Source organism: Egretta garzetta, unplaced genomic scaffold (assembly GCF_000687185.1).
Source record: "Egretta garzetta isolate BGI_Z169 unplaced genomic scaffold, ASM68718v1 scaffold474, whole genome shotgun sequence".
NCBI lineage: Eukaryota > Metazoa > Chordata > Aves > Pelecaniformes > Ardeidae > Egretta > Egretta garzetta.
The window spans coordinates 1,681,116-1,701,179 of NW_009259524.1; the positions used below are offsets into that span (position 1 = coordinate 1,681,116).

Below are 20,064 nucleotides of genomic sequence, written 5' to 3' on the forward strand. Positions count from 1 at the left end.
CGGGTGGAGTTCTGGGGAGCCCTGACAGCTCCTGCAGCAGGAGATGCAGTGTTCTGTCCTCTAGTCTTCACTCCGAGTAATGCATGATTGACTCCACGTAGTTCCCTGGGAAGAGCCCCGTCACTCCATTCATGACGCCCTCATACCAGCCGTCATCATTTTTCTTGATGACATAAATGATGGCACCTTCCTGAAACGAGAGCTCATCTTCTTTGTCCTTCGTGTAGTCATAGATTGCCACCACTAGGAAAGAACAGAGCATGACTGTTAGGAGAGGTACAGGGAGGAGGAGGAAAAATCAACCTACCTGGTACAGAGTTGCCTACATTTAAGGCAGTCGCAGAGAACCGCACTGCCTTGCCTCTGTGGGTGCAGAACGACCTGCTGAGAGGGGCGCTTTCTTCCAACCCCTTTGTAAGAGCTGATGCTTTGAAGCACATGAGCCAGGCCTACTTTAACTCTTCTCTTCTGACTATTTCCAGACCCACCAGAGGAAAAATTTACAAATATAAACTTTTGGTGTGGAGGTGGATGTAACTCCCCATGGCTATGACCACTCAGACCAACTCCAAGATTAATGTATTGGGTATGTGTGCAAAAAGAGGGAGAGCTGTGGGAGCTCTCTTCAGATCACAGTAAGAATGAGCCAAGGCTAACGTCCCAGACGTCCATCTACCTTAGCTACCTCCATGTTAAAACCTGTAAAATGTGTACGTGCAGCCCCAGTAGCCAGAAGTCACTCCTGGGGTGTACACCAAGATGGACACATCCCAGCTAGGAGCTAGGAAGAAGTAAAGTGGTTCTCTGAAACAAAATGTATGCCTACTGTATCAGGACATTTTTCTTACAGCTGCAGAGTGTTTTACTGAAGGCATGAAAGCTGTTCAGAAAGTCGAAGAAATTGGACAAAGCACTGGCAAATATTAAAGCGAGCATTGTCCTGAAATGGCAGAAAATAGACGTCAACTTGATATGTTTTTCCATTCTCAGTCCTATCATTATGTGTTCCATACAGAAAATTAGCTATGCTGGACCTGAACACTTTAGCAAATAGCATCAGTCACTGCTTTGAGCACTTGGCAATGAAACACGCAGCGCTGCCATCGAAACAAAATGGATGTTGGACAGAGATCCTAAAATCCTGTACTGGGGAGAGGAGGGAAGATACTCTAAAACAAAGCAAGGAGAAAAAAAAATTAACAGCATGTGTTCATGAGCACAGTGTCCAAGAGTCCTACTAAACTCATTACTCTTTTCAAAAGAAAAGAGGTCATTTCCTTTTGAGGGAGCAAAGGAATCAATACAAATATTTACTAGGGAAACCTGGATCCTGAAGAGATTACAAAGTAAAATATACAAAACAATCCCACTGGAGAATCAAGAGTATGTACAGAGAAATTTTTTTAAAAATACATCTCCCAAACAGGAGATTTGTATTTGTATCATTTGCCCAGAGCATATTCAAAAAACACATGTTGCTGGCTCTACACTTATACCAGCACAGTTGTTAAGTAACGCATTTTAACTGGTTTTAGACGTACCATTCTAAGGAAACAAAACACAAAGAAATGAGTAAATTTTTAGCTTGAAAAAGTCATGATATGAACACGTGACACACTCAATTAAAGGCCTTCAAAATTCCTTTTTAACTGTCTTCTATACCTGTTCATTTAAAAACATTTCTTCCTAGATTCACTCTGCTGTTGTTCTTCGTTCTCTTGATAATAATCATCCACGGATCACAGTAAATTCCAAATTCCTTTCTGTCTCATTTCTGAGTGTATCCTAGTCCCTTCTGATAGTGAATGGATTCATTATTTCACAATCACAAGCAGGAAACTCTTCCCTAAGCTTGTGATGAAAATTGTCTCGTTAAGCCTTTTACAAAATTACCTGAAGGCTGATTTTGTTTTTACATCACCATTGCTTCCTCCTACATGTTACTTTTGTACTGGCAATGTTCCTCTCTCTAAAAGACCTAAATCAAACTCCTTCTGTCTGTAGCCCCAGCAGTTCAAGCTGTGAGCGTGTCACATACCACGAGTTACCACGAGCCCAGGCCAGGACTGCAGAAAAGGCTCCAGATGAGACAGGAAGCAGCAACACTGACTCAGGAGGTGGCATCCTTCCCTGCGAGACTGAGCCAGGACTCTTTTAGTTTCTATCTGAACACGTTTCAGTGCAGATATGAAAAACAGAATTACTCATTTAGGTTGATATTCTTCCAGTCAGTGATCTTTGGTTCTTCAACAATTACACAGAGTTTGGCTGAACTCTTGTTACATCAAAACGACCACAAGTGTAGGCCAGACTGATTACCCAACTGACATCTGATAGCTGTGACCACACACTTTCTCTATGTGGTATGAGGCAATTTTTCCTTCTGGATACCCCATTTCTGTTCATCTGATTTGCAAAGTTGGGACATTTGCTTACCTTTTCATGCCACGCACCCAGACCCACAGCTCAATGGAAAACTGCAGCGCGCTTCCCTGGACATCGCTGGTTGGCTGTTGCTATTACAGCCACGTGGTACCGACCTCACGCTCAGCATCCCCAATCACTGTATCCTACCTAAGAGTTTCTCCATCTGTTCAAAATGAATCTGCTATTCACTTCGTTCCTCAGCTGTAGGTTAGAGTATCTCTTCATGTTAAATATACCTCCCACACTGCAGGACCCCTTCACAGAACAGGATCATGCTGAATCCCATCTCAGTACATAGCAACCCTCTGCATCTGACACCTCCTTCCATCAGTTTTGTCCACTTTGAATCACGTGGCACAGAATACTATTTATAGGAACAGAAGGAGTTGCCATAGGAATCATTATTTTGCAGAAGATAAAGCATTATTAGTTCACAGTAGGATAAGTATACACATTCTTTGAGTAAGGAAGTCCTCTTTTAGCATGGGGCTTTTCATTAACTTTAAAGCTTGTTTACTAAAAAAAAAAAAAAAAACCACAGCCAAGCACTTCTCTCCCACTCCAGCAAAGCAGTCAAATCTCAAGACACAGCTGACTGTAAGCAGAGCTACAACTGCAACAGAATTCACACCTATATCAGTATCTCATTTTTTCTGGTATCCTAAAACTACTACGGTAACAGTTCTTCATACACTGTAAGCACTAATTTTTTTCTTACTTTTATGAGTGTTTCTAAGAGCAGACCAACCATTTAGTTGTTTTAGTCATCTAGTTTTCAACATGCAGATCAAAATTATGTTTTTGCATGGGGCTCTACATCAATACAAGAGAATCATTGGCTGCCTATACTTTTGCTTTTCTGCAAAATGTTCTGTCTGAACACCTGACTTTCTCCAGCCTTTAAAGACTCCCATTACAGTTCTGCTGTCCCACGTGGTTTGCCCTGTAAATATCAAACTACAAGCGCCCGGACTGCCTGCTGAGATGGAACAGATCTGTGCATATAGACACCTATATTAATTATTTTAGTTCACAAGCCCATAGAAGTCACAGAAAAGCAGATCAGAACAGTATGCTATAATTCAAAGATTTTGTGGCTTCTGTTCCACACACCCCCTTGCATTTGTACGAGACACTATAAACAGACAATGCACATCAGGGTCCTCTTTTTTTCTCTTTTGCTCCTAGCTGGAATGCCACTGAGGATTTGCTGAGGGCCAGGTGGCAGAAATAACAGAAACATTACAGAGATAGCGATAGAATGTGGAATTAGGCTAAAGAGTGCCTTATGCCTGGAAAAACACAGAGAAAAATCTTGAGACTCACTCTCCTATCAAAAAATAACACACCTGCAATGTCCATCCAGCACAATGAAACTGAGCAAAAACTTTGCATTCTTGGACCTGCCTGACAAGGAGGAGTTCACTAGGTAAGGTAGCACATCCAGTATTTCTGAAGAAATTTGCCATTCTCCCCCAAAGAAAGAAATGCAACATCAAGAACCCCACCCCACTCCAAAACCTGATTTTGTGAAGCCAGGTAACTAGTATCAATAATGACCAATACCCTCCAAACTGCGCAGCAAGAAGAGTACTTTGTATATGAGGTCCCTTTTGTCCCTGTCCTCCCTCGTGGAAATAAGCTTCCCTGACAAGAATAAGCTGAAGCAACTTTTAATCAAACAAAGAGCCTGTGTGCATCAACAGAATAATAGTGACACTTGCTGTCAATCAGGGGTGTGGAGAGGTCAAGAGGTAAAGTGAGTCATGTAAACACCCGGCAAGTCAGCCACTTTGTCTGACAAATGGCCTCAACTTACCAGCAAAGCCTGGGTACTCCTTCCAGCAAGCACTTGCACCAGCTAGATGGAGGGTGGGGGAATAACAAAAAACTCCCAGATATTCCTCCGTCTCCCTCAGGAATAGTAATATTTTCTTTGGGCTGGATTTGGCAGAAAGTGCCTCTTCCATCTTCTTTCCCCACCTCTCCCTCTCAAGTCCTGCACTGGGTTTATCTTTGTGATTGATTTTTTTTCCCTGATGCAGACTGAGCGTGTCTAACAGTCCCTAGGCTCAGATGCCTGGGTTGCTTTGCAACATCAGATTTTATATCACCCTTTGCTAAGAGGCAGATGACCCTGTTTCACAGGACACCACCAGGCAGTAATTTTTTTTCATATTCAAGTGCCCCTAAGCCATCTACCTACGCAGTTTATTTTACCTGTAGTTTTACTCCAGCATGCTTCCACATGCCTGCTTCAGAACTGGAAGATGTCTAGATGCAGCCACGCAGCAATGCCTCAGTCAGTCCTACACAGACCCAGCGCTTTTTAGCTTAGCACGGCCCCACACTTACAAGCATTGCAGCTTCCAGAGCCCCAAACACACGTTGCAGCACTTCTCCAGATGCACCCATGTGTTCAAAGTTCAAGTGCAACTGCAGCACTGATTCATTCATTTTTGACCTCATATGAGTTTGATTATTAGGATTAAGCTGCTGAAAGGCGAGTCTTAAGTAGATTACAGAGGATTTAAAAAATATGTAATTAGCCAGCTAATCTTTGTCTTCCCTTTGTGGAGAAGGGGGTGAAAGGGTCAGACTCAGAAGAATAGCTTAACTTTCGCTCTTTAAGGTGCCATTTGGAGGAGCACCTCTACTACAATACCAAACACTGGCTACAAAGGCGTCTAAGGCAGACTGTGTCCAATGTAGGATGGCAGGAGCTTATACAAAATGTTGTTACAAACTCTACCCTGCCATCTTGCTTAGCTCTAAACCTACCCTTTTCTAAGTAGGTCCTTGGTGCCCAAGGAGGGTCCTCCTCAGCATATGGATCACTGTACTCCACCACAGCTGCTTCCTCCTCCTCATAATCCTCTGGAGGTGGGGGTGGAGGTGGAGATTCATCCAACACCGGCTCATCCACAGGCGGTGGTGGGGGAGGAGTATCTGAAACTGAAAACAAGCAACAGTATAACCATGAAAATGTCTCTAGAGCCATGGTAGCAGGTTGAAGAAATACTCCCTATCCCAATTAGTTGCACAGGGACCAATAGTTAGAACTTGTGGAAATACAAGAGACAATAAAATTCAGAGAAGGAAAAGTCAGGTTCCTCCAGATTGCCTTTTCCCTCCCTTCACAATTTCAGACAAACTTGCAGAGACAGTAGAGAAGGCAGAATTCGGGCTATATACAGACAAATCTTTCATCCACTCACAACAAAAGCCACATCCAGTAATAAATCATAGCACAAGGAAGCAGCAAACTTACTGTTTTCTTGAACTCTGGCCACAAATCCCATTAGCGGTAACTGTGGAGTTACCTGTAGGATGGAGGGGGGAGGAGGAGCAAGGGATGCTGCCACAGAAATTAAAAAAGAGAGAGGCATTCAGTTAGAAACACAACCAAGCAGCAAACAGGAAAGTAGACATCACCACCACTCAGTGTAGCAGTCTGCCAAGAAGCTGAGATAAAAAGGCTGACATTCAAAGAAAAATGGCTCCGGTGGTTTAAGCATATTCCTAATCCTTACTTCAAGGAGATTTCTCTATTTTTAAAATTTCAAGCCCAGCTCTTTTTCGTAAGATTAAGGATCCATGCTAAAACATTCTTCTGATCTGACTGTAAGATTCTCTTAAGTTGAAGTTTATTACTACAGCAATATAGAACTTTATGAACAGACCTAACTAACACACATATCAAGAGGATTCTCTCCCTATAATCCTCCATTTTTCAGATCAAATTAGTATTTATAGAGGCGACTTCTGTAACAGCATCCAAGAATCCTTAGTAATGAAAATGGATGTAACTAGTTTTCTCCAAAACATAGGCCAAAAACCCCATCAAACGAGGCAGTTATTTTAGGCAAACCAGAAAAAGACGCCTTTGAAAACCGAGCGTACTTGGAAGACACGGGACTTCTGACCTTCCTGGTAGAACAAAGCGCACTGTGCTGCTGCCAAATGACAGGGCCCCTTTCCAGATGTGCTGCCTCGCTTCCTTCCCACCTGATTTCACAGACCATGGCACCGAACTCTAAACAGCCCTTCTGCTGGTACCAGAAGAGCCGCCTTTGTACAATACATGTGAATTCACATTTAAAGAATATACTATCAGCCAGTTGCAAATGTTGTAACACTGAACTGTGGTTTAAGCCAGGAATGAAAGTTTCAGTTATCTAGTTAAGTTAAAATAATAGTTAACAAGTTTTATCTAGTTTTAGTATCACTTTGCAAGAACAATGCAGGAATGTTCTTTAATAAAGTTACAAAATTATTTTTTCAGAAAGCACACCTCAGGAAAAGCACAACAGTGGTTTTCTTATTAGTAGTGGCATACAAAAACATTTAGTCATGTCCAAAAGAATGAGGGAAAAAGGTCTACACTTCATGTACCACTACATTTATTTAGTTTGCAGAACAGAACTAAATAAATTTCAGACTACATCCAGAGCCAGTAAGAAAACTGCCAAGTATGATGTAGTGTTTTTCAGGATTAATGCACATCATCATAGCAAATGAAAAGAACCCCAGGGCATTTATAATTCGTGTCTCAAAATTTCTTCTGTTTGCTTATTTCAATAACTATTATCTGAAGTGCTTTGAATTTCTTCTGTCACTCACATTCACATCCCTTTCACAAGCACACACCCCAAACAAAAAACCCAACAGAGCAACCACCCTTTTTGTCGCAAAAATATCTTTGTACCTCCATATAAAGCAAGCTCCATTATCTCATCATTTAATTAGTATTTGAGAAAAAATTAAATACATTTCTAATTACAGCTCCTTTGACTTTAATGACATGACCTCTGAGAGTACTTATTCCTTCAAGTGTAACCACAGTTAGCTGGAAAAAGTTTTGGTTTTTTCAAAGCAGGAAAAGGGAACTTGGATTTGAAGTCCTACTGAAATGCAGCAATATTCATGAATTCAGCAGTAACGTACAACTATGAAGTCCCTCCCTTTTTAATTATATATGCTATAAAAACATTCAGTTTCAAAATGTTTCCTCTATTCAACGCTATATAGGTTCACACAATTCATATCTATCATATGAGATTAGCTTCAGTTTCATAGGTCCCTTCAGTGTGCTTTGTTTGTGTGCTATATGTATTTCTTTGAAAGAAATAACGAGGCTTTCCACATAGAAAAATAAATCACTTTAGACAAGGACACCAAGCAAACAAAAAAAAATCCCTTAGTTCAGTTTGGGTCGTGTAGTTTAACCAAAATTGTGACGCTAACACAAGCTGACATCATTCCTTGTGTATCTTAACCGTTTGGTTTGTGCTTCAGCCTATGCACAGTGCAGGGACTATCTTATTATATTGTCTCTATATGATATATAATGGCTCTAAGCTAGTTTTGATCTTTAGGAGACAATACAATAAATATTTTATTAATAATGACTTTGTTTACAAAGAGCATCAGAAGAACTTTACTGTACCTCTGGTGTCTCAAAAGATGAGACAAACACCAGCTTAAACGTCCCCTCCCAGCCTCCTTCCATACAGGCCACTGGTAGATTTAAGAGTTCATCTACACAGTTGCTGTAAATTAATTCAGAAATGCTCAAGAGCACCTTCCACTAGGTTCCTTCAGCCTGGTAAGAATTCAGCTATACAAATAACACGTAGTACAGACCACCACCTCAGTCCTTGCCCAGTTTCTCCCACAGGGTTTTCAGCCTCTGCTGAGCTATATGCTACTTAGACACTGGAATCTGAGGTTGCAAAGTTAAAACATTTGTTAGGTGGCATGGCTGGCAAGAGTAGCTTTGGGACAGACATATGCTGAGTTCATTTAGGGTCTGCATTTCTTAATATTTTCAGTTGCTAAAAAGGTCTCACCATGAAGCAGAGAAACTATATTGTCTTAGAAATGGCATTCAAAAGAACAGGGCAAGGGCAAGTATCTTTCATTCTCCTGTGAAGTGAATAAACAGAAATGACTATGCCAACGTACTAAAAAATGGAAGTGGAAAAACAGTACTGCTTTGTTGCCAAAAACAGCCTGCAAAGAAGAACAAGCCGCAGCTGGCACACTCCTCTGCCTGTTGTAAGGTCTCTTTTTCACCTCTTAAGTTTGCATTTTCTCCCTCTCTTCAGGAATGCTGAGAAGCAATCGTGGCCCCCATCTTGTTGCTACTAATCCTGCTCCTTACAGACACAACAGTCCCTCTGTTCTTAGGGTCTTCACCAATTATGCATGCTTGACCATTCTTTCCTTTCAAGGTACAGGCCAAAACCCCTTGGTTTAGTGTAACTGGAAAGCTAATAAATTCTGTATTCTGCTAGGTATACAAAAAAAGTCTCTTACTACAACTGCTTATTTATGTTGTATCAAGTACACCAGTATAATTGAAGTATTTTGTGATGTACAGCTCAAGTGACTAATCATCATAATCATTATCTTCTTTTTGGGTAAGCAGAGTAAATTGTGGTTATGTAACTTATTTAAAGTCTATTTGGCATCTTCTATGATTACCTATTAACAACGCAATAGTGGCTTGCAGAGAATTACCTCTCTGCTAAAGCAGAAATGCACAGCAGTTGTCAGAAACTCTTTGGACATACTGAAAATCCTCTTTACTGCAAAGGTAATCCTGAAAGGTTTCTTTTATTGCTATTACCCTTTCCTTCTTGCGCCTGCAGCCTTCAATATGTACACAATGTGCTTAACAAATACCACATATTTCAGGCAACTGGGCTGAAGTTTAGTCATATAACCTCCTCCACTCTCCCTGTCCTCAGCAGGACCATCCATTTCCCTCTCAAGTTAAGCACACACATCTCTTGGCAGAGTAGCTCACAAGCAGTAATATTTGAACCCAATCAAATCCCTCAAATGCAGATTGCAGCATTTGACCTAATTCCAAGTTCAGTGCTCAATTTAAAACAAACAAACAAACCAACCACCAAAACCCATCCCCACCATCACAACAAAACACAAACGCACTGTAGTGCTTGCATGCCAACATTCAATCTTGCTGGTAACAGGGCATTTCCTAACGAGGAACCTTCAGGATGTCTCCTGCACCTTTCTGTAGCTTTGTCAAAAAAGAAAGTCTCCCCTACTCTGGTATCAAAACCTTCAATGTCACATCAGACACACAGGGAAAAGGACTCCTTAGATGAAAAGCTACTGCATTCTCCCTGACACAGGACATGCCACTCCTTGTTAGTATCTCATCCGGCTTTTTAAGACAAGTTGCCCATTAAAATAACATCACCTGTGGACTTGGCAGATGACACAGCTCCTTCACATCCCATACCAAACACCAGTGATGTCTCTAAGGTGTCTAATGCTCACCCTTGTATAACAAGTGCAATTTCTTGAACTGTCCATTAATCAGAAGGAAGAGAATACAAGATAGAAGACTGATTAATGAAGAATCAGTGTTCTGGTGCAAAATCAAATACCCATCCCACACCAAAGCAGATACGTGACACATGGTGTAGTAAAGGACTAAAGCTTGTCTAAGAGGGACTGTGAGATCAAAAGTAATTTATTTGGCAGCAAACCCAGTATTGTTCTAAGCTGCTCGCCATAACAGAAGCTGAACACAGCGGTACTTGGACTGCAGCTTTGGCATTGCTACCCAGCAACATACTGGACATTACCTGAGACTAACCACAAGATCTGCAATGAGACAGAACATCAGATTTCATCTGAAGGCCACTCCATTCACCACTGTGTTGAATTCAACAGAGCATAAAAACTTTATTACCTGGGTTCTGGTTATAAAACGGTCCTCCGTTCATCTGGTTCTGAAGGCTTGGCTGTGACGTGATTGAAGGAGGACGCCGATATGGCAAAGATCCCCCTATTGTTGGGGGCGTGTGTCGAGATGCAGGCCTGTTCATGCTGTAGAACTGAACTGGGTGACCTAGGTTAGAAAGAGAAATGCATTAGCAAAGAGAAGAATGATGCCTGCCTTTTCTATATCTGCATTCAAGATTCAAAGGCTTGGAAAGGTTGTTTTTTTTTTTAGACAGTCACCATCCTGGGAGCAGTTAGCCAGTTCAGCTGCCAGACTGGCAGGACACTGAACTTCTCAATAGCAACACAAAAAACAACTCTCCCAACTGCCTGTGCTCAGCACTGTTCAGAAAAGCCAGTATGAAAATACAAAGGCGACTAAGCTACAAAGTTTCCAAATGAAAGAAAATAATTCCTAGTTATCCATTTTATATAATGTATTATGGTAACTTCTTGCAAATTTAGTTATTTATAAACCTGCAAAAAAATAACCCTTCACAGTCCAGCTATTAAGCAACATACATGTACAAACCAACTGTATGCCGTTTCCAACATTCAGAGCTGTTATCTTCTACAACTGAAAACCACAATACTAACTATCTTACTGCCGTTCAGGAAATACGCAGAGAATCATCTGAGGAGAAGAGAATGTTGGAAACTGCTTGAAGGATGGAATAAATGACATCATACTCAAAGACCCTCTTTCAGGAAGCTGTCGACTGAAACAACTCCTTAAAAACTTGCTCTCCATTTTAATCATTTCCTGTATCAAAGTAATTGACCCTCAATGTAAGCAAGCAATAAATGAAGTAAGACCATTAAGCTATCTTCTGTGCTCACATAAAGTTCTCTGGCTTACATACTGTATGTAACAGTAAACAGTAAACTGGATTTGTTATACCCATATGGGTAATTACCCTCCCTACCTATTCTGCCTCCACCATTTGTGCTAGGGGTAAATTTCAGAGTTTGCAAGAAAACAAGGGAAGAAGAGATGGTCACTGTGGTTGAGGAGGCATGCATGTAGGGAAGTAAATGGGGAAACAGAACAAATGAATGTGCAATTTTTTAAAAACCTGCATTGTTCTCCACTGTGTTTTGATTGCTTTGCAAAACTTCACTCTAGGTTGGTAAATAAAATGCAAGTTGCTTGCTGTGTTACTTGCTTCTAAGAGCAAATGCATGAACTAGAGATTCAACATGCCTCCTGCTTTGTACAGATACATATGTCTCAAAAATGCACTTTTTATAGAAGTTAAGAAGCAATCCAGCTAGCATATAGGCTTTTTCACATTTTTCCTAAGGCGTCTTTTTCAATGTGTCTGTCTCCCTGTTACTTAATGCACTGGTAGAAATTGGTGGTGATTGGAGAAAAGTGAGGAGAGAAGAAACAGGCGTAAGAGATCCTTGAGGACCAAAACCTACAACCTTATAAACGGTAAACTATCCAGTCTCTTCAAATACTTTATTTCAGAGAAGCCATGCAAGCAACCTCACTAGTAGCACAGGGAAACAAAAGTTCCTAACAACAGTACGTAACCTGAAATTTCTCCTATGGAATTGTGAATGTGGATTTATAGCCATTAAAATATTAATCTCTGCTTGATTTTGACTTGTCAAAAGTACAGAAGCAATACGGCACTGGGACACTGACAGTGCATCAAAAATGGAAAACTGATTGAGGTCCCATATGACACAGCTGATCTTCTAAACATGAAAGAAGTTTAGACATCAGGATCATCTTCTGATACCAAAGTTCATCACAGTTCAGAAGCTTAAACTAAATACGATTTCAAGAATGCTTCTGGCACCTGGTGAAATTCTTACTAAGACAGACCAACACTAATAAACACACAAACCAATTCACACCATTGTGATCAGCCTCTACTATACTGAAAAGTAATGAAGGACATAGGGGGCTATCTATGAATTTGGCTGTCCAAAGGAGATCTTTACAATGCAGGTGTAACTTCTTATCAAAAGCTGATACAGAACAGTGTTATGGTTAGTAAGGACTACATGCTGCAAGTTCTGCATGTGAGAAAACTAAATATGTAGGGTGATTTCATACACATTAAAAAAAGCAAGTTGCAATACACGCCACAAGAACCACTTATTAAAACAAAATGCTTTAGTACTAATCTGCATAACAAAAACTTGTATTTTACTTGATATTGAACACAAAAAAAAATGCCCTTTTTATAATTTCATTGAAAGGAGACTTGACATTTGAAAGCATTGAAGAGACAAGTCATATAAATTATACCATGCTAGATGCACTTTTTCCATTCCATTCCATTACTGAAAGAGAATAATCAGACCCAGAACTACCAGTGCTGGTTCCCCTGATACATTATTATTCTATGAGGTTCTCAGTATTCAAACTGCAATAAAATGATAATGTAATAAATAATGATATAAACGTAAAAATAATAAAATTATAAAATTAAATGTTTGCTGGTTATAAAACTACTACACCTTGAATTTTCTACTATAACCACTACCTTATAGTTGGGTATTAGCAGTAATTTTCTAGTTATATTTAAAAAAAAAAAATTAAAAAAGCACACTGCTTCTGAAGTAACTTTGAAAAGCCTTGGATGGTGATCACATCTGGGTTCATCTGCCCACCAGCTGGAGCAGACACTCACCTGTAGAGGGTGTGGAAGAAACAGCAGGGGGAGTTGGAGAGGTGAAGCCATCAGCAAGGGGCTGAGCTCCCGCAGCAGCAGCAGCAGCATCTGGGGCAGCGGGGGGAGGGGCAGGGGGAGGAGGGGGGGAGAAGTGCCAGCCGAGCCAGCAGGGGCTAAGTGAAGAGAGGAGGAAGAGGTGGAGTTAATAAGGAGATATGTTAGCAAGGATTAGAGAAAGCCTTTGACTATTCAGTGTTAGCTACTTATTAGATGCACAGGAGATGAGAGAAAAATGGAGCTGTTAAGAAAGGCTCATTCCTATGTAGACAGTAAATGAGGGCCAAAGCAAATCCACCTCTTTTTTCTAGGTCTGAAGGGAACAACCAAGAATGTTTCACTGAAAGCCATTAACTTTGAAAGATGTCTTTACACCTTGTTCTTTATGCTTCGAACTATAGCATGGCTGCCTTTAGCTTCTGTACAAATTAGAAAATACACAGAAGAGAAAGCCAAAAATTTCCAGTTGTTTGGTTCAGAAGCATCATGTATTTCAGATCACACTACAGGCCAACTATATGCTCTTCTTCACTGAAAGGACTGAGCAAAGGAAAAAGGACTACGAATACCACTTCCTAATTCTGGAAAGGCTGGGCCAATTACATTGAACAAGTATCTTTTTGTGACAAGTCAGTTAGGCTTACATTAATGTATTAAAGATTTACTCTGTACCTGCCTCTCATTTCATCTAATTTTCTAAAAGCATGTTTCTATATATCTGCATGAACAGCCAATGAAAAAGCATTTATTTGCTTAAAAGGACAAGAGAGAAGTTCCCCCCAGCCCACTGAAAAAGGTGTTGTGTCCTACCTAGTCACATGCAGGCAGCCAGGCAAAAAATTCTGATAAACAAACTGAAGTATGAAAGAAGCATTAGAGCACATCAGACACTCCCAGAAAAGATACTACTTGATTCAAACTCATAGTATCAATAGCAAGCAATTTTCAAGGCTTGCATGTTTCTGGATAATGAACTTTTGAGACTTCTCTTGGGGTTTACTCAACATTGTGCTTAGGAGACTTGCAAATGCTAAAGGTTAATGCTGAGTGAGAAAGACGAACAGCAAGTTCCCATTTACCTGGATAGACACTGGGAGGAGATGGTGTGGGAACAGCAATAGGAACACCCACACTTCCACTTCCACTGTTCTCTCGACTGCTGCTCCGACTGCTTGGGTGGCTTCCTCCACTACTCCCACTGCTGCTGTAAGAAACCAAAATAACCCAGGGTATGAATATGCTGCTGTGCATGCTGAACCATAAGATCCCTCATATAGCACCTTACTAATTCAGGGAAGTAACAGGGAATAAGAGAAAAGAAACAAGGATGATATAAACCTATACAAAGTTTAGTTTTCCTAAAACTCTTCACCTTGACTACAACACAATAGGTTTTCAGTTAGCCTCAGTGAACTTGCCTAAGAATGAAACACCTCTGGAACCTTGTTCCAAAGCACATCATTGCGATGTTGTTAAACCCCTACTGAGCAAATACAGGCCTTTTTCCTGTAACTTATAAAATGCATAGGCTGTTTAGATTCTGACTTATATGCTTCATATGAAACTACTGAAATCTGGAAATTGTAAGACAGCAAAGTAAAAGTCACATTTTCTTATATTTTAAGTCTATCTATTTAGTACTAAACTACTTATGATGTTTAAAAAGTAAAGGTTTCAAGAGAAGTATTTAGACCTGTCACATCACGAAACTCTTATTATCCTAGAGAAAAGGCTAGCCTTCTGCAGAACCTTTGGTAATACAGTTCAGCTTTATTCTGTGTTTGAAGTTATCAGTACCCTCAAAATACCATGCTCTTTTTCAGTTTCTCAGTCTATAAACATCAAAGACTCTTCAAACAAAAATGTGAACTATAAGCATACTATGCAGTCCTTCAACATGTAGAATTCAAGTGGTGTACAAAGTCTTTTCCCAGTTTTGTATGCATTTTGTAAAATAGTATCATGATCTACCTACTTGAAGACTTCACAATTTTAGTAATTCATTAAGTACTGTAACTAAGTGATAGCACTAAAACTAAGGTGTCTAGGGGATTAAGTGAACAATCTTAACATGATCCACTATTCTAGTTTCATTAGAGTGCATTCTTGTCATGCCAGATGACATCCCCAGTCCATACCATGAATTCACTGTAGAAGTGCAAATGGATTTGATATTTATTGTAGCATTTTTTGTCCATATGCTTATACAACGCTAACCACACTTTGTGCAGGGCCACATTGAATACCTGTATGTGCGATTCCTCTGATTCACAGAAGCTGTTCTAACAGGGCTCTGTTGTGAGGGAGCCATATTGCGCGTTGGGCTAGGCACGTAGTCATTTGGTACCACTGGAGGACGTACTGGCTCCAACGTACGATAGGGAGAGTGACGCCTACACAAGGACAAGCGCGTTTCAGAAGCAAATTAAGATAGTACAGAAAAAAACAGGGATTTTTCATTCTTTAAAAGACAGCTACATACTAATCAGTAACAGGAGCTAAAAAAAAAAAAAAAAAGTTTTTCTATGTTTGCAGTATCAATACTTCATAGGATGAGAAAAAAACAATTAAGGATGTACTTCAATCTCCAATGTTCTTCCTATTCATAAACTGCGTTGCACATCCCATTCTTGTTTTAAAAGTAATCCATACCTTGTTTTAAAATAAAGCACCACGTTCTGTATGTATATACATAATCACATACCAACAAACAGCATTCATCCCAGTTATAACACATTTTCCTTTGCTCAAAGTCAAGTTCATAGACTTAATAGGAAAGTACTTCTGTCACTCATCACACAAGTAATTAATGAACAGTGCCACATACTAATTTTCCAGTTGTTTAGCACCACCTGTCAAAGCCCCACATTTAATGACTTTTTACTCTAAAGCATGTAGTTCTAAGTGTTCCTCAATGATAAAAAGGTTCCTGTTGGGAAAAGCTGATGATGCCCACTGTCTCCTGGCAGAAATGTGCCAACTGATATATAAGACATGATCAGTATAAGAGGATGCAGATATAACACTCCTGACCTTTGTGAATGATTAAAACAAACCAAAAAAAATCCAAAAAAAACCCCCAGCTACAGAAAAAGAAAGAATCTTCCCTTTTTTCCCTTCTGTTCACCAAAGCCGTTTACACATTTGGTAACTGCACTCACCCAATAGTTCCTTTTCCCGACATCGGTGGACTTGGTGGCTTCTGGGTGGGGGGTGTTGTGCGAGGCAGCCCACCCATCTTCATATTCTGTGTGCTGACCTGCATGAAAGAATGGGGAGAAAAATGGCCTTCACTAAGCTCAGCTTCTAGTGAGAGAGACACTGAGATGCCTTCAGCAATTAACTCTAAGTAGGGGAAGGTTTAAACAAACAAAAAAATTGAGAGGCCATGCATTTTATATGCAATTTCCACTCTGCTAGAAGTCAAGAGTTGCGCTCAAAGGACTCTTTATTACACAGGGTTTTTAAAAATTGTATATACAAAAAGTGAATTTGCCTTTAGGCTACCACATAAACAGTAAATCACTGACAATACAGACACTGTATCTAACTTGGTTAAACCTCCCAGTCCTCTTTTGAGATAAAGGCAGTTATTTCAGGTTGCACTCCTGAATGGTAAATTTGCAAAAATATTTTTTAATACTCTTTAAAAATACTATGGTTTATCTAATAAGCCACAATTTAATGTAATTCATACAAATACGGAGACAGCAAAGTAATCTCCAAATATGATCCATTAATGTTTTAATGTTTTCACAGTATGAGATCAAAATTTTTTAAGATAATATTTACTGAAAATATTATTTATGTGTATGTAAAAACAGAGAGAAAGCTATATGGAGAAAAATACAAAGATGTACTTTTTTTCCCCACCAAATCTGCAGCAATTTAATCTCTAAGAATTGATCAATAAATGGATAGGGAGAAAAATATTTAGCTGTGGTGTGATGTAATTGTGGTTGTCCCCTCCTCCTCTTTCAGGTTAAAATACTAATGAAGTAACTTTTATATAAAAGAATTTACCCTAACTTCCTTAAAAAACTCATCTGCATTCCTCACCGACTGATCAATCTAGGAATCAAACAACTGTTACCAATGTAAGCATTTTGCTTATCTGTACACTGCCAGCCAAGCATAATTCTCCCAGTGCGTGCATCCTTACAGGATCAGTACACGGTCTTCTTACAAGTCTCTTGGTAACCAGCTCAGATTTATGAACGCTCAAACTATTGCTTAGACACAGAGATATTCAACAAACCTAAATAAGTATGCTTACATCCCTTTTTCTGTTCTTTCAGTCATGCTCTGTTTCACAGAGTTTCTTATTTCCAAAATGTTGTCTTGCCTACTGCCCCCACCTCCCATATAAAAAAGGCACAGCAATCAAGACATTATGAGTATTTGCAAACATCATTAAAAGCAAATTACTCCTCTAAAATTTGACTACAATCACTCGCTTAGAACCCTGACAGTGTTTAGATTTGTGAATTGATAAGTATTGAGAACAGTGTAGAGAGTAATATATTCAGTATTTTAATCCACTGAAACTTGATTCCCTAGTTTTAAATAATCCCAGTGCTACCACATTTTTAATCTGCTGGGAGGAAAAGAAAACCAAGCATTTGGAAGGGGTTTTTTGTCAGATTCAAAACCAGATGTTTGGATTTAGTTGTGCAAGAGTACCTTTTAATGTGAATATAAGACAAAATTCTTTTGCACAGCATTATAAAGTCCTTTAAGCCAACTCTAAGCAACAAGAAATCTAAAGTTAATTCAAGTGAGGGACGAAGTAAGCACTGAACTACAACTACTTGAAGGGAGGAGGGAAAGTGTAAAATGAAATATATTTTATTCTATACACGGAACATTAAGAAATAGCACAAAATCTGATTTTTTTTAAAGTTGCAGCACCTCCTGTATTTCCTCTTTCATTAAAGATGCCTGTTTCACCCACCTATCTATTGGAGTTGCCAAAAAACCCACAAACAAACAAAAAAACTCCACCTTAACTAAACACTTGCTGCATTGTCACTTGCTATATTTCAAACAGCCCATTAAGCCCAGTGGCGCAGGGGTTTTGGGCGTCTTTAGATGCCAGCAAACTTGGATCAATCTGTGTGCCCCTGAATAGTCCACTTAGGTGATTTAACTGGCTGCACTACTGTTTCTGACCAGGTGAAGTAGCCACTAGCTATCACTTTACAGTTAACATAAAATTCCATATATTTAACCATAAAGAATCTTATTATTTGTATACAATCATTGCAGGAGCAAAAATGAAGTTTTAGGCTTCCACTGGGCTACAGCTACATGAAAAGAAGTTAGACAGTAGAGGTGGAGTATGCAGTGAAAACACACAGTATACAGTAAGAAGTGGAAGTATTACTTGCCTGACTAGCGCAGAACTCCAGTGACTGCTAGTTACTTTCATTAACACTGCGAATAAACATATCCTTGACATAGGATGGGAAGAAAGCTTTAGAAAATGTGGCCAAAGAGAAAGTGATCCTTTTTTAGCAAAGAAACTTTAGTCACAAAGAAGCCATTCTTAAGAAAGACTAAACTGAAAGATGGGGAAATACACTGACAGTGAGCTTAGTTTCAGGCTCTTTGAAATGACTTCAACACTGAAGTTGAAATGTTGAAAGAGGAAGTAATTAAAGTTTATAGGGCTGTCTTCAAATCTGACAGGACTGATGGCTTTAAGATTAGCTATCTGAGTAACTTCCCCTTTGACTTAATGGCCAAATAATCACAGAAGAGAATGAAGAATATAAAGTTATTCCAACAGTTCTGATTAAAATGGACAGATCTGTGGAAATAATATCATGCAAGACACTAAAACAGGTTAGACAGCGTTGAGGAAAGAAAAAAAAAAAGAAAATGTAAAACTATACAAGTTGCAACTTCAGTTGAGATAACAACATTGTAACTTTTCCAACTGCCACCTTCTATGAAAGAAAGCCATTAATGCCCCCTTCTTGCAAAACTTTATAGCGTTTTACATTTTGCACATATGGTTGCAAAGATAGTTTCCATACATAAATCCTCACCCACACACATCCCTCTTACAAACTTCTAAAATCCAAAGCAACCACTAGAATTCAAGGTCATATTTGCATTTGCTGTCGAGTTTCAAAAATCCATTTTCTGGAGTATGTTGGAATTTGCCAGACGTTACACTGTTTCCGATGACATTTTTCCTAGCTCTGCACAGCTGGAACTATCCAGATGCAACTGGTTTAATTAGAGGGTGAAAGCAGAGGAATGCATCTGTCTGTTGGTGGTTTGTTTGACTGCAGGCTGCAGGACCCCACAGATCTGTGCTTGGTTTGTAGTTAAGAGCTTGCAAATTCTTTTAAGAAACTGTGTGGTGAAACAGAGCCTGCAACCAGAAACACAAAGGAGTATCTCTGCCTTTGCTCACAACTGCCAAAACAGCTAACCACTGTGCTAAAAAAAGAAAAAATTAAGAGAGGCAGTAATGATTTGCGCACAAAGGTCAGAAAAAAAACCCAGCTGACCGTTCTAAAAGCGGGAAGACAACCCTGTGAACACACGAGTAGTGCACAGGGTCTATGCAGAATGCATGCTGGGATTTCTCCCATTTTTTTTTTTTGCCTCTTCTCATGGAAGCGAGGAAGTAGAAAATATTACCAACTGAAACTACATGGAAGAACACCAAATAATTCCAGGGAGATCTTGGATAAGCTTTTTTTTTTTACTGGATACCTTGTAGAAACTTTGTATGTGAATTAGCAAGCACCTGCACTACAGAAGAAAATGTCTTCTACTAAAGCTGTAACTCTGTCAGCACTGGAGCTGGAATTGGCAGTCTGGCTGAGGAAGAAACTGCATAAACAATTTAAAATAAGCAGATCCTTGATAAGTAACACATCCTGGATCCAGCTCCACAGTAACAGCTATAAAATGAACAATGGACCAGTACGGACCATTCTGTTTAAAAAGTGTACAACAAAATTTTATCCAACATCTTCTGTATTGAAGCTACAGTGACAGTTTTAGAAAGGTAACATCTGATGACTTCAAGATATGATATGGGACTGACTAGAGCCCTTAGAAAATGATAATTTTAAGTTTAATTTTTTGAATAATTAAGACTTATTTGTCCAATTTCTATTTTTGGCAACTAGTTTTTCATAGATCCCAGTGATTATAATCA

General features: G+C 39.5%; 1 protein-coding gene across 4 annotated transcripts in view; it reads right to left on the minus strand.

The window, feature by feature from the left end:
• Window positions 1-26: 26 nt before the first annotated feature.
• Window positions 27-20,064, minus strand: part of ABI2 (abl interactor 2) — a 34,905-nt gene continuing 14,867 nt past the window's right edge. For 2 of the 4 annotated variants that reach the window (XM_035893025.1, XM_009637489.2), the window contains 7 exons: window positions 16,043-16,140; window positions 15,128-15,274; window positions 13,961-14,085; window positions 10,160-10,318; window positions 5,699-5,785; window positions 5,209-5,382; window positions 27-243 (listed from right to left, as the gene is read on the minus strand). In XM_035893025.1, coding sequence (XP_035748918.1) covers window positions 68-243; window positions 5,209-5,382; window positions 5,699-5,785; window positions 10,160-10,318; window positions 13,961-14,085; window positions 15,128-15,274; window positions 16,043-16,140 — 966 coding nt within the window. In that variant the 3' untranslated portion in view covers window positions 27-67. The remainder of the gene's footprint in view (window positions 244-5,208; window positions 5,383-5,698; window positions 5,786-10,159; window positions 10,319-13,960; window positions 14,086-15,127; window positions 15,275-16,042; window positions 16,141-20,064) is intronic. The other 2 variants (XM_035893024.1, XM_035893026.1) reach the window with 1 other exon arrangement.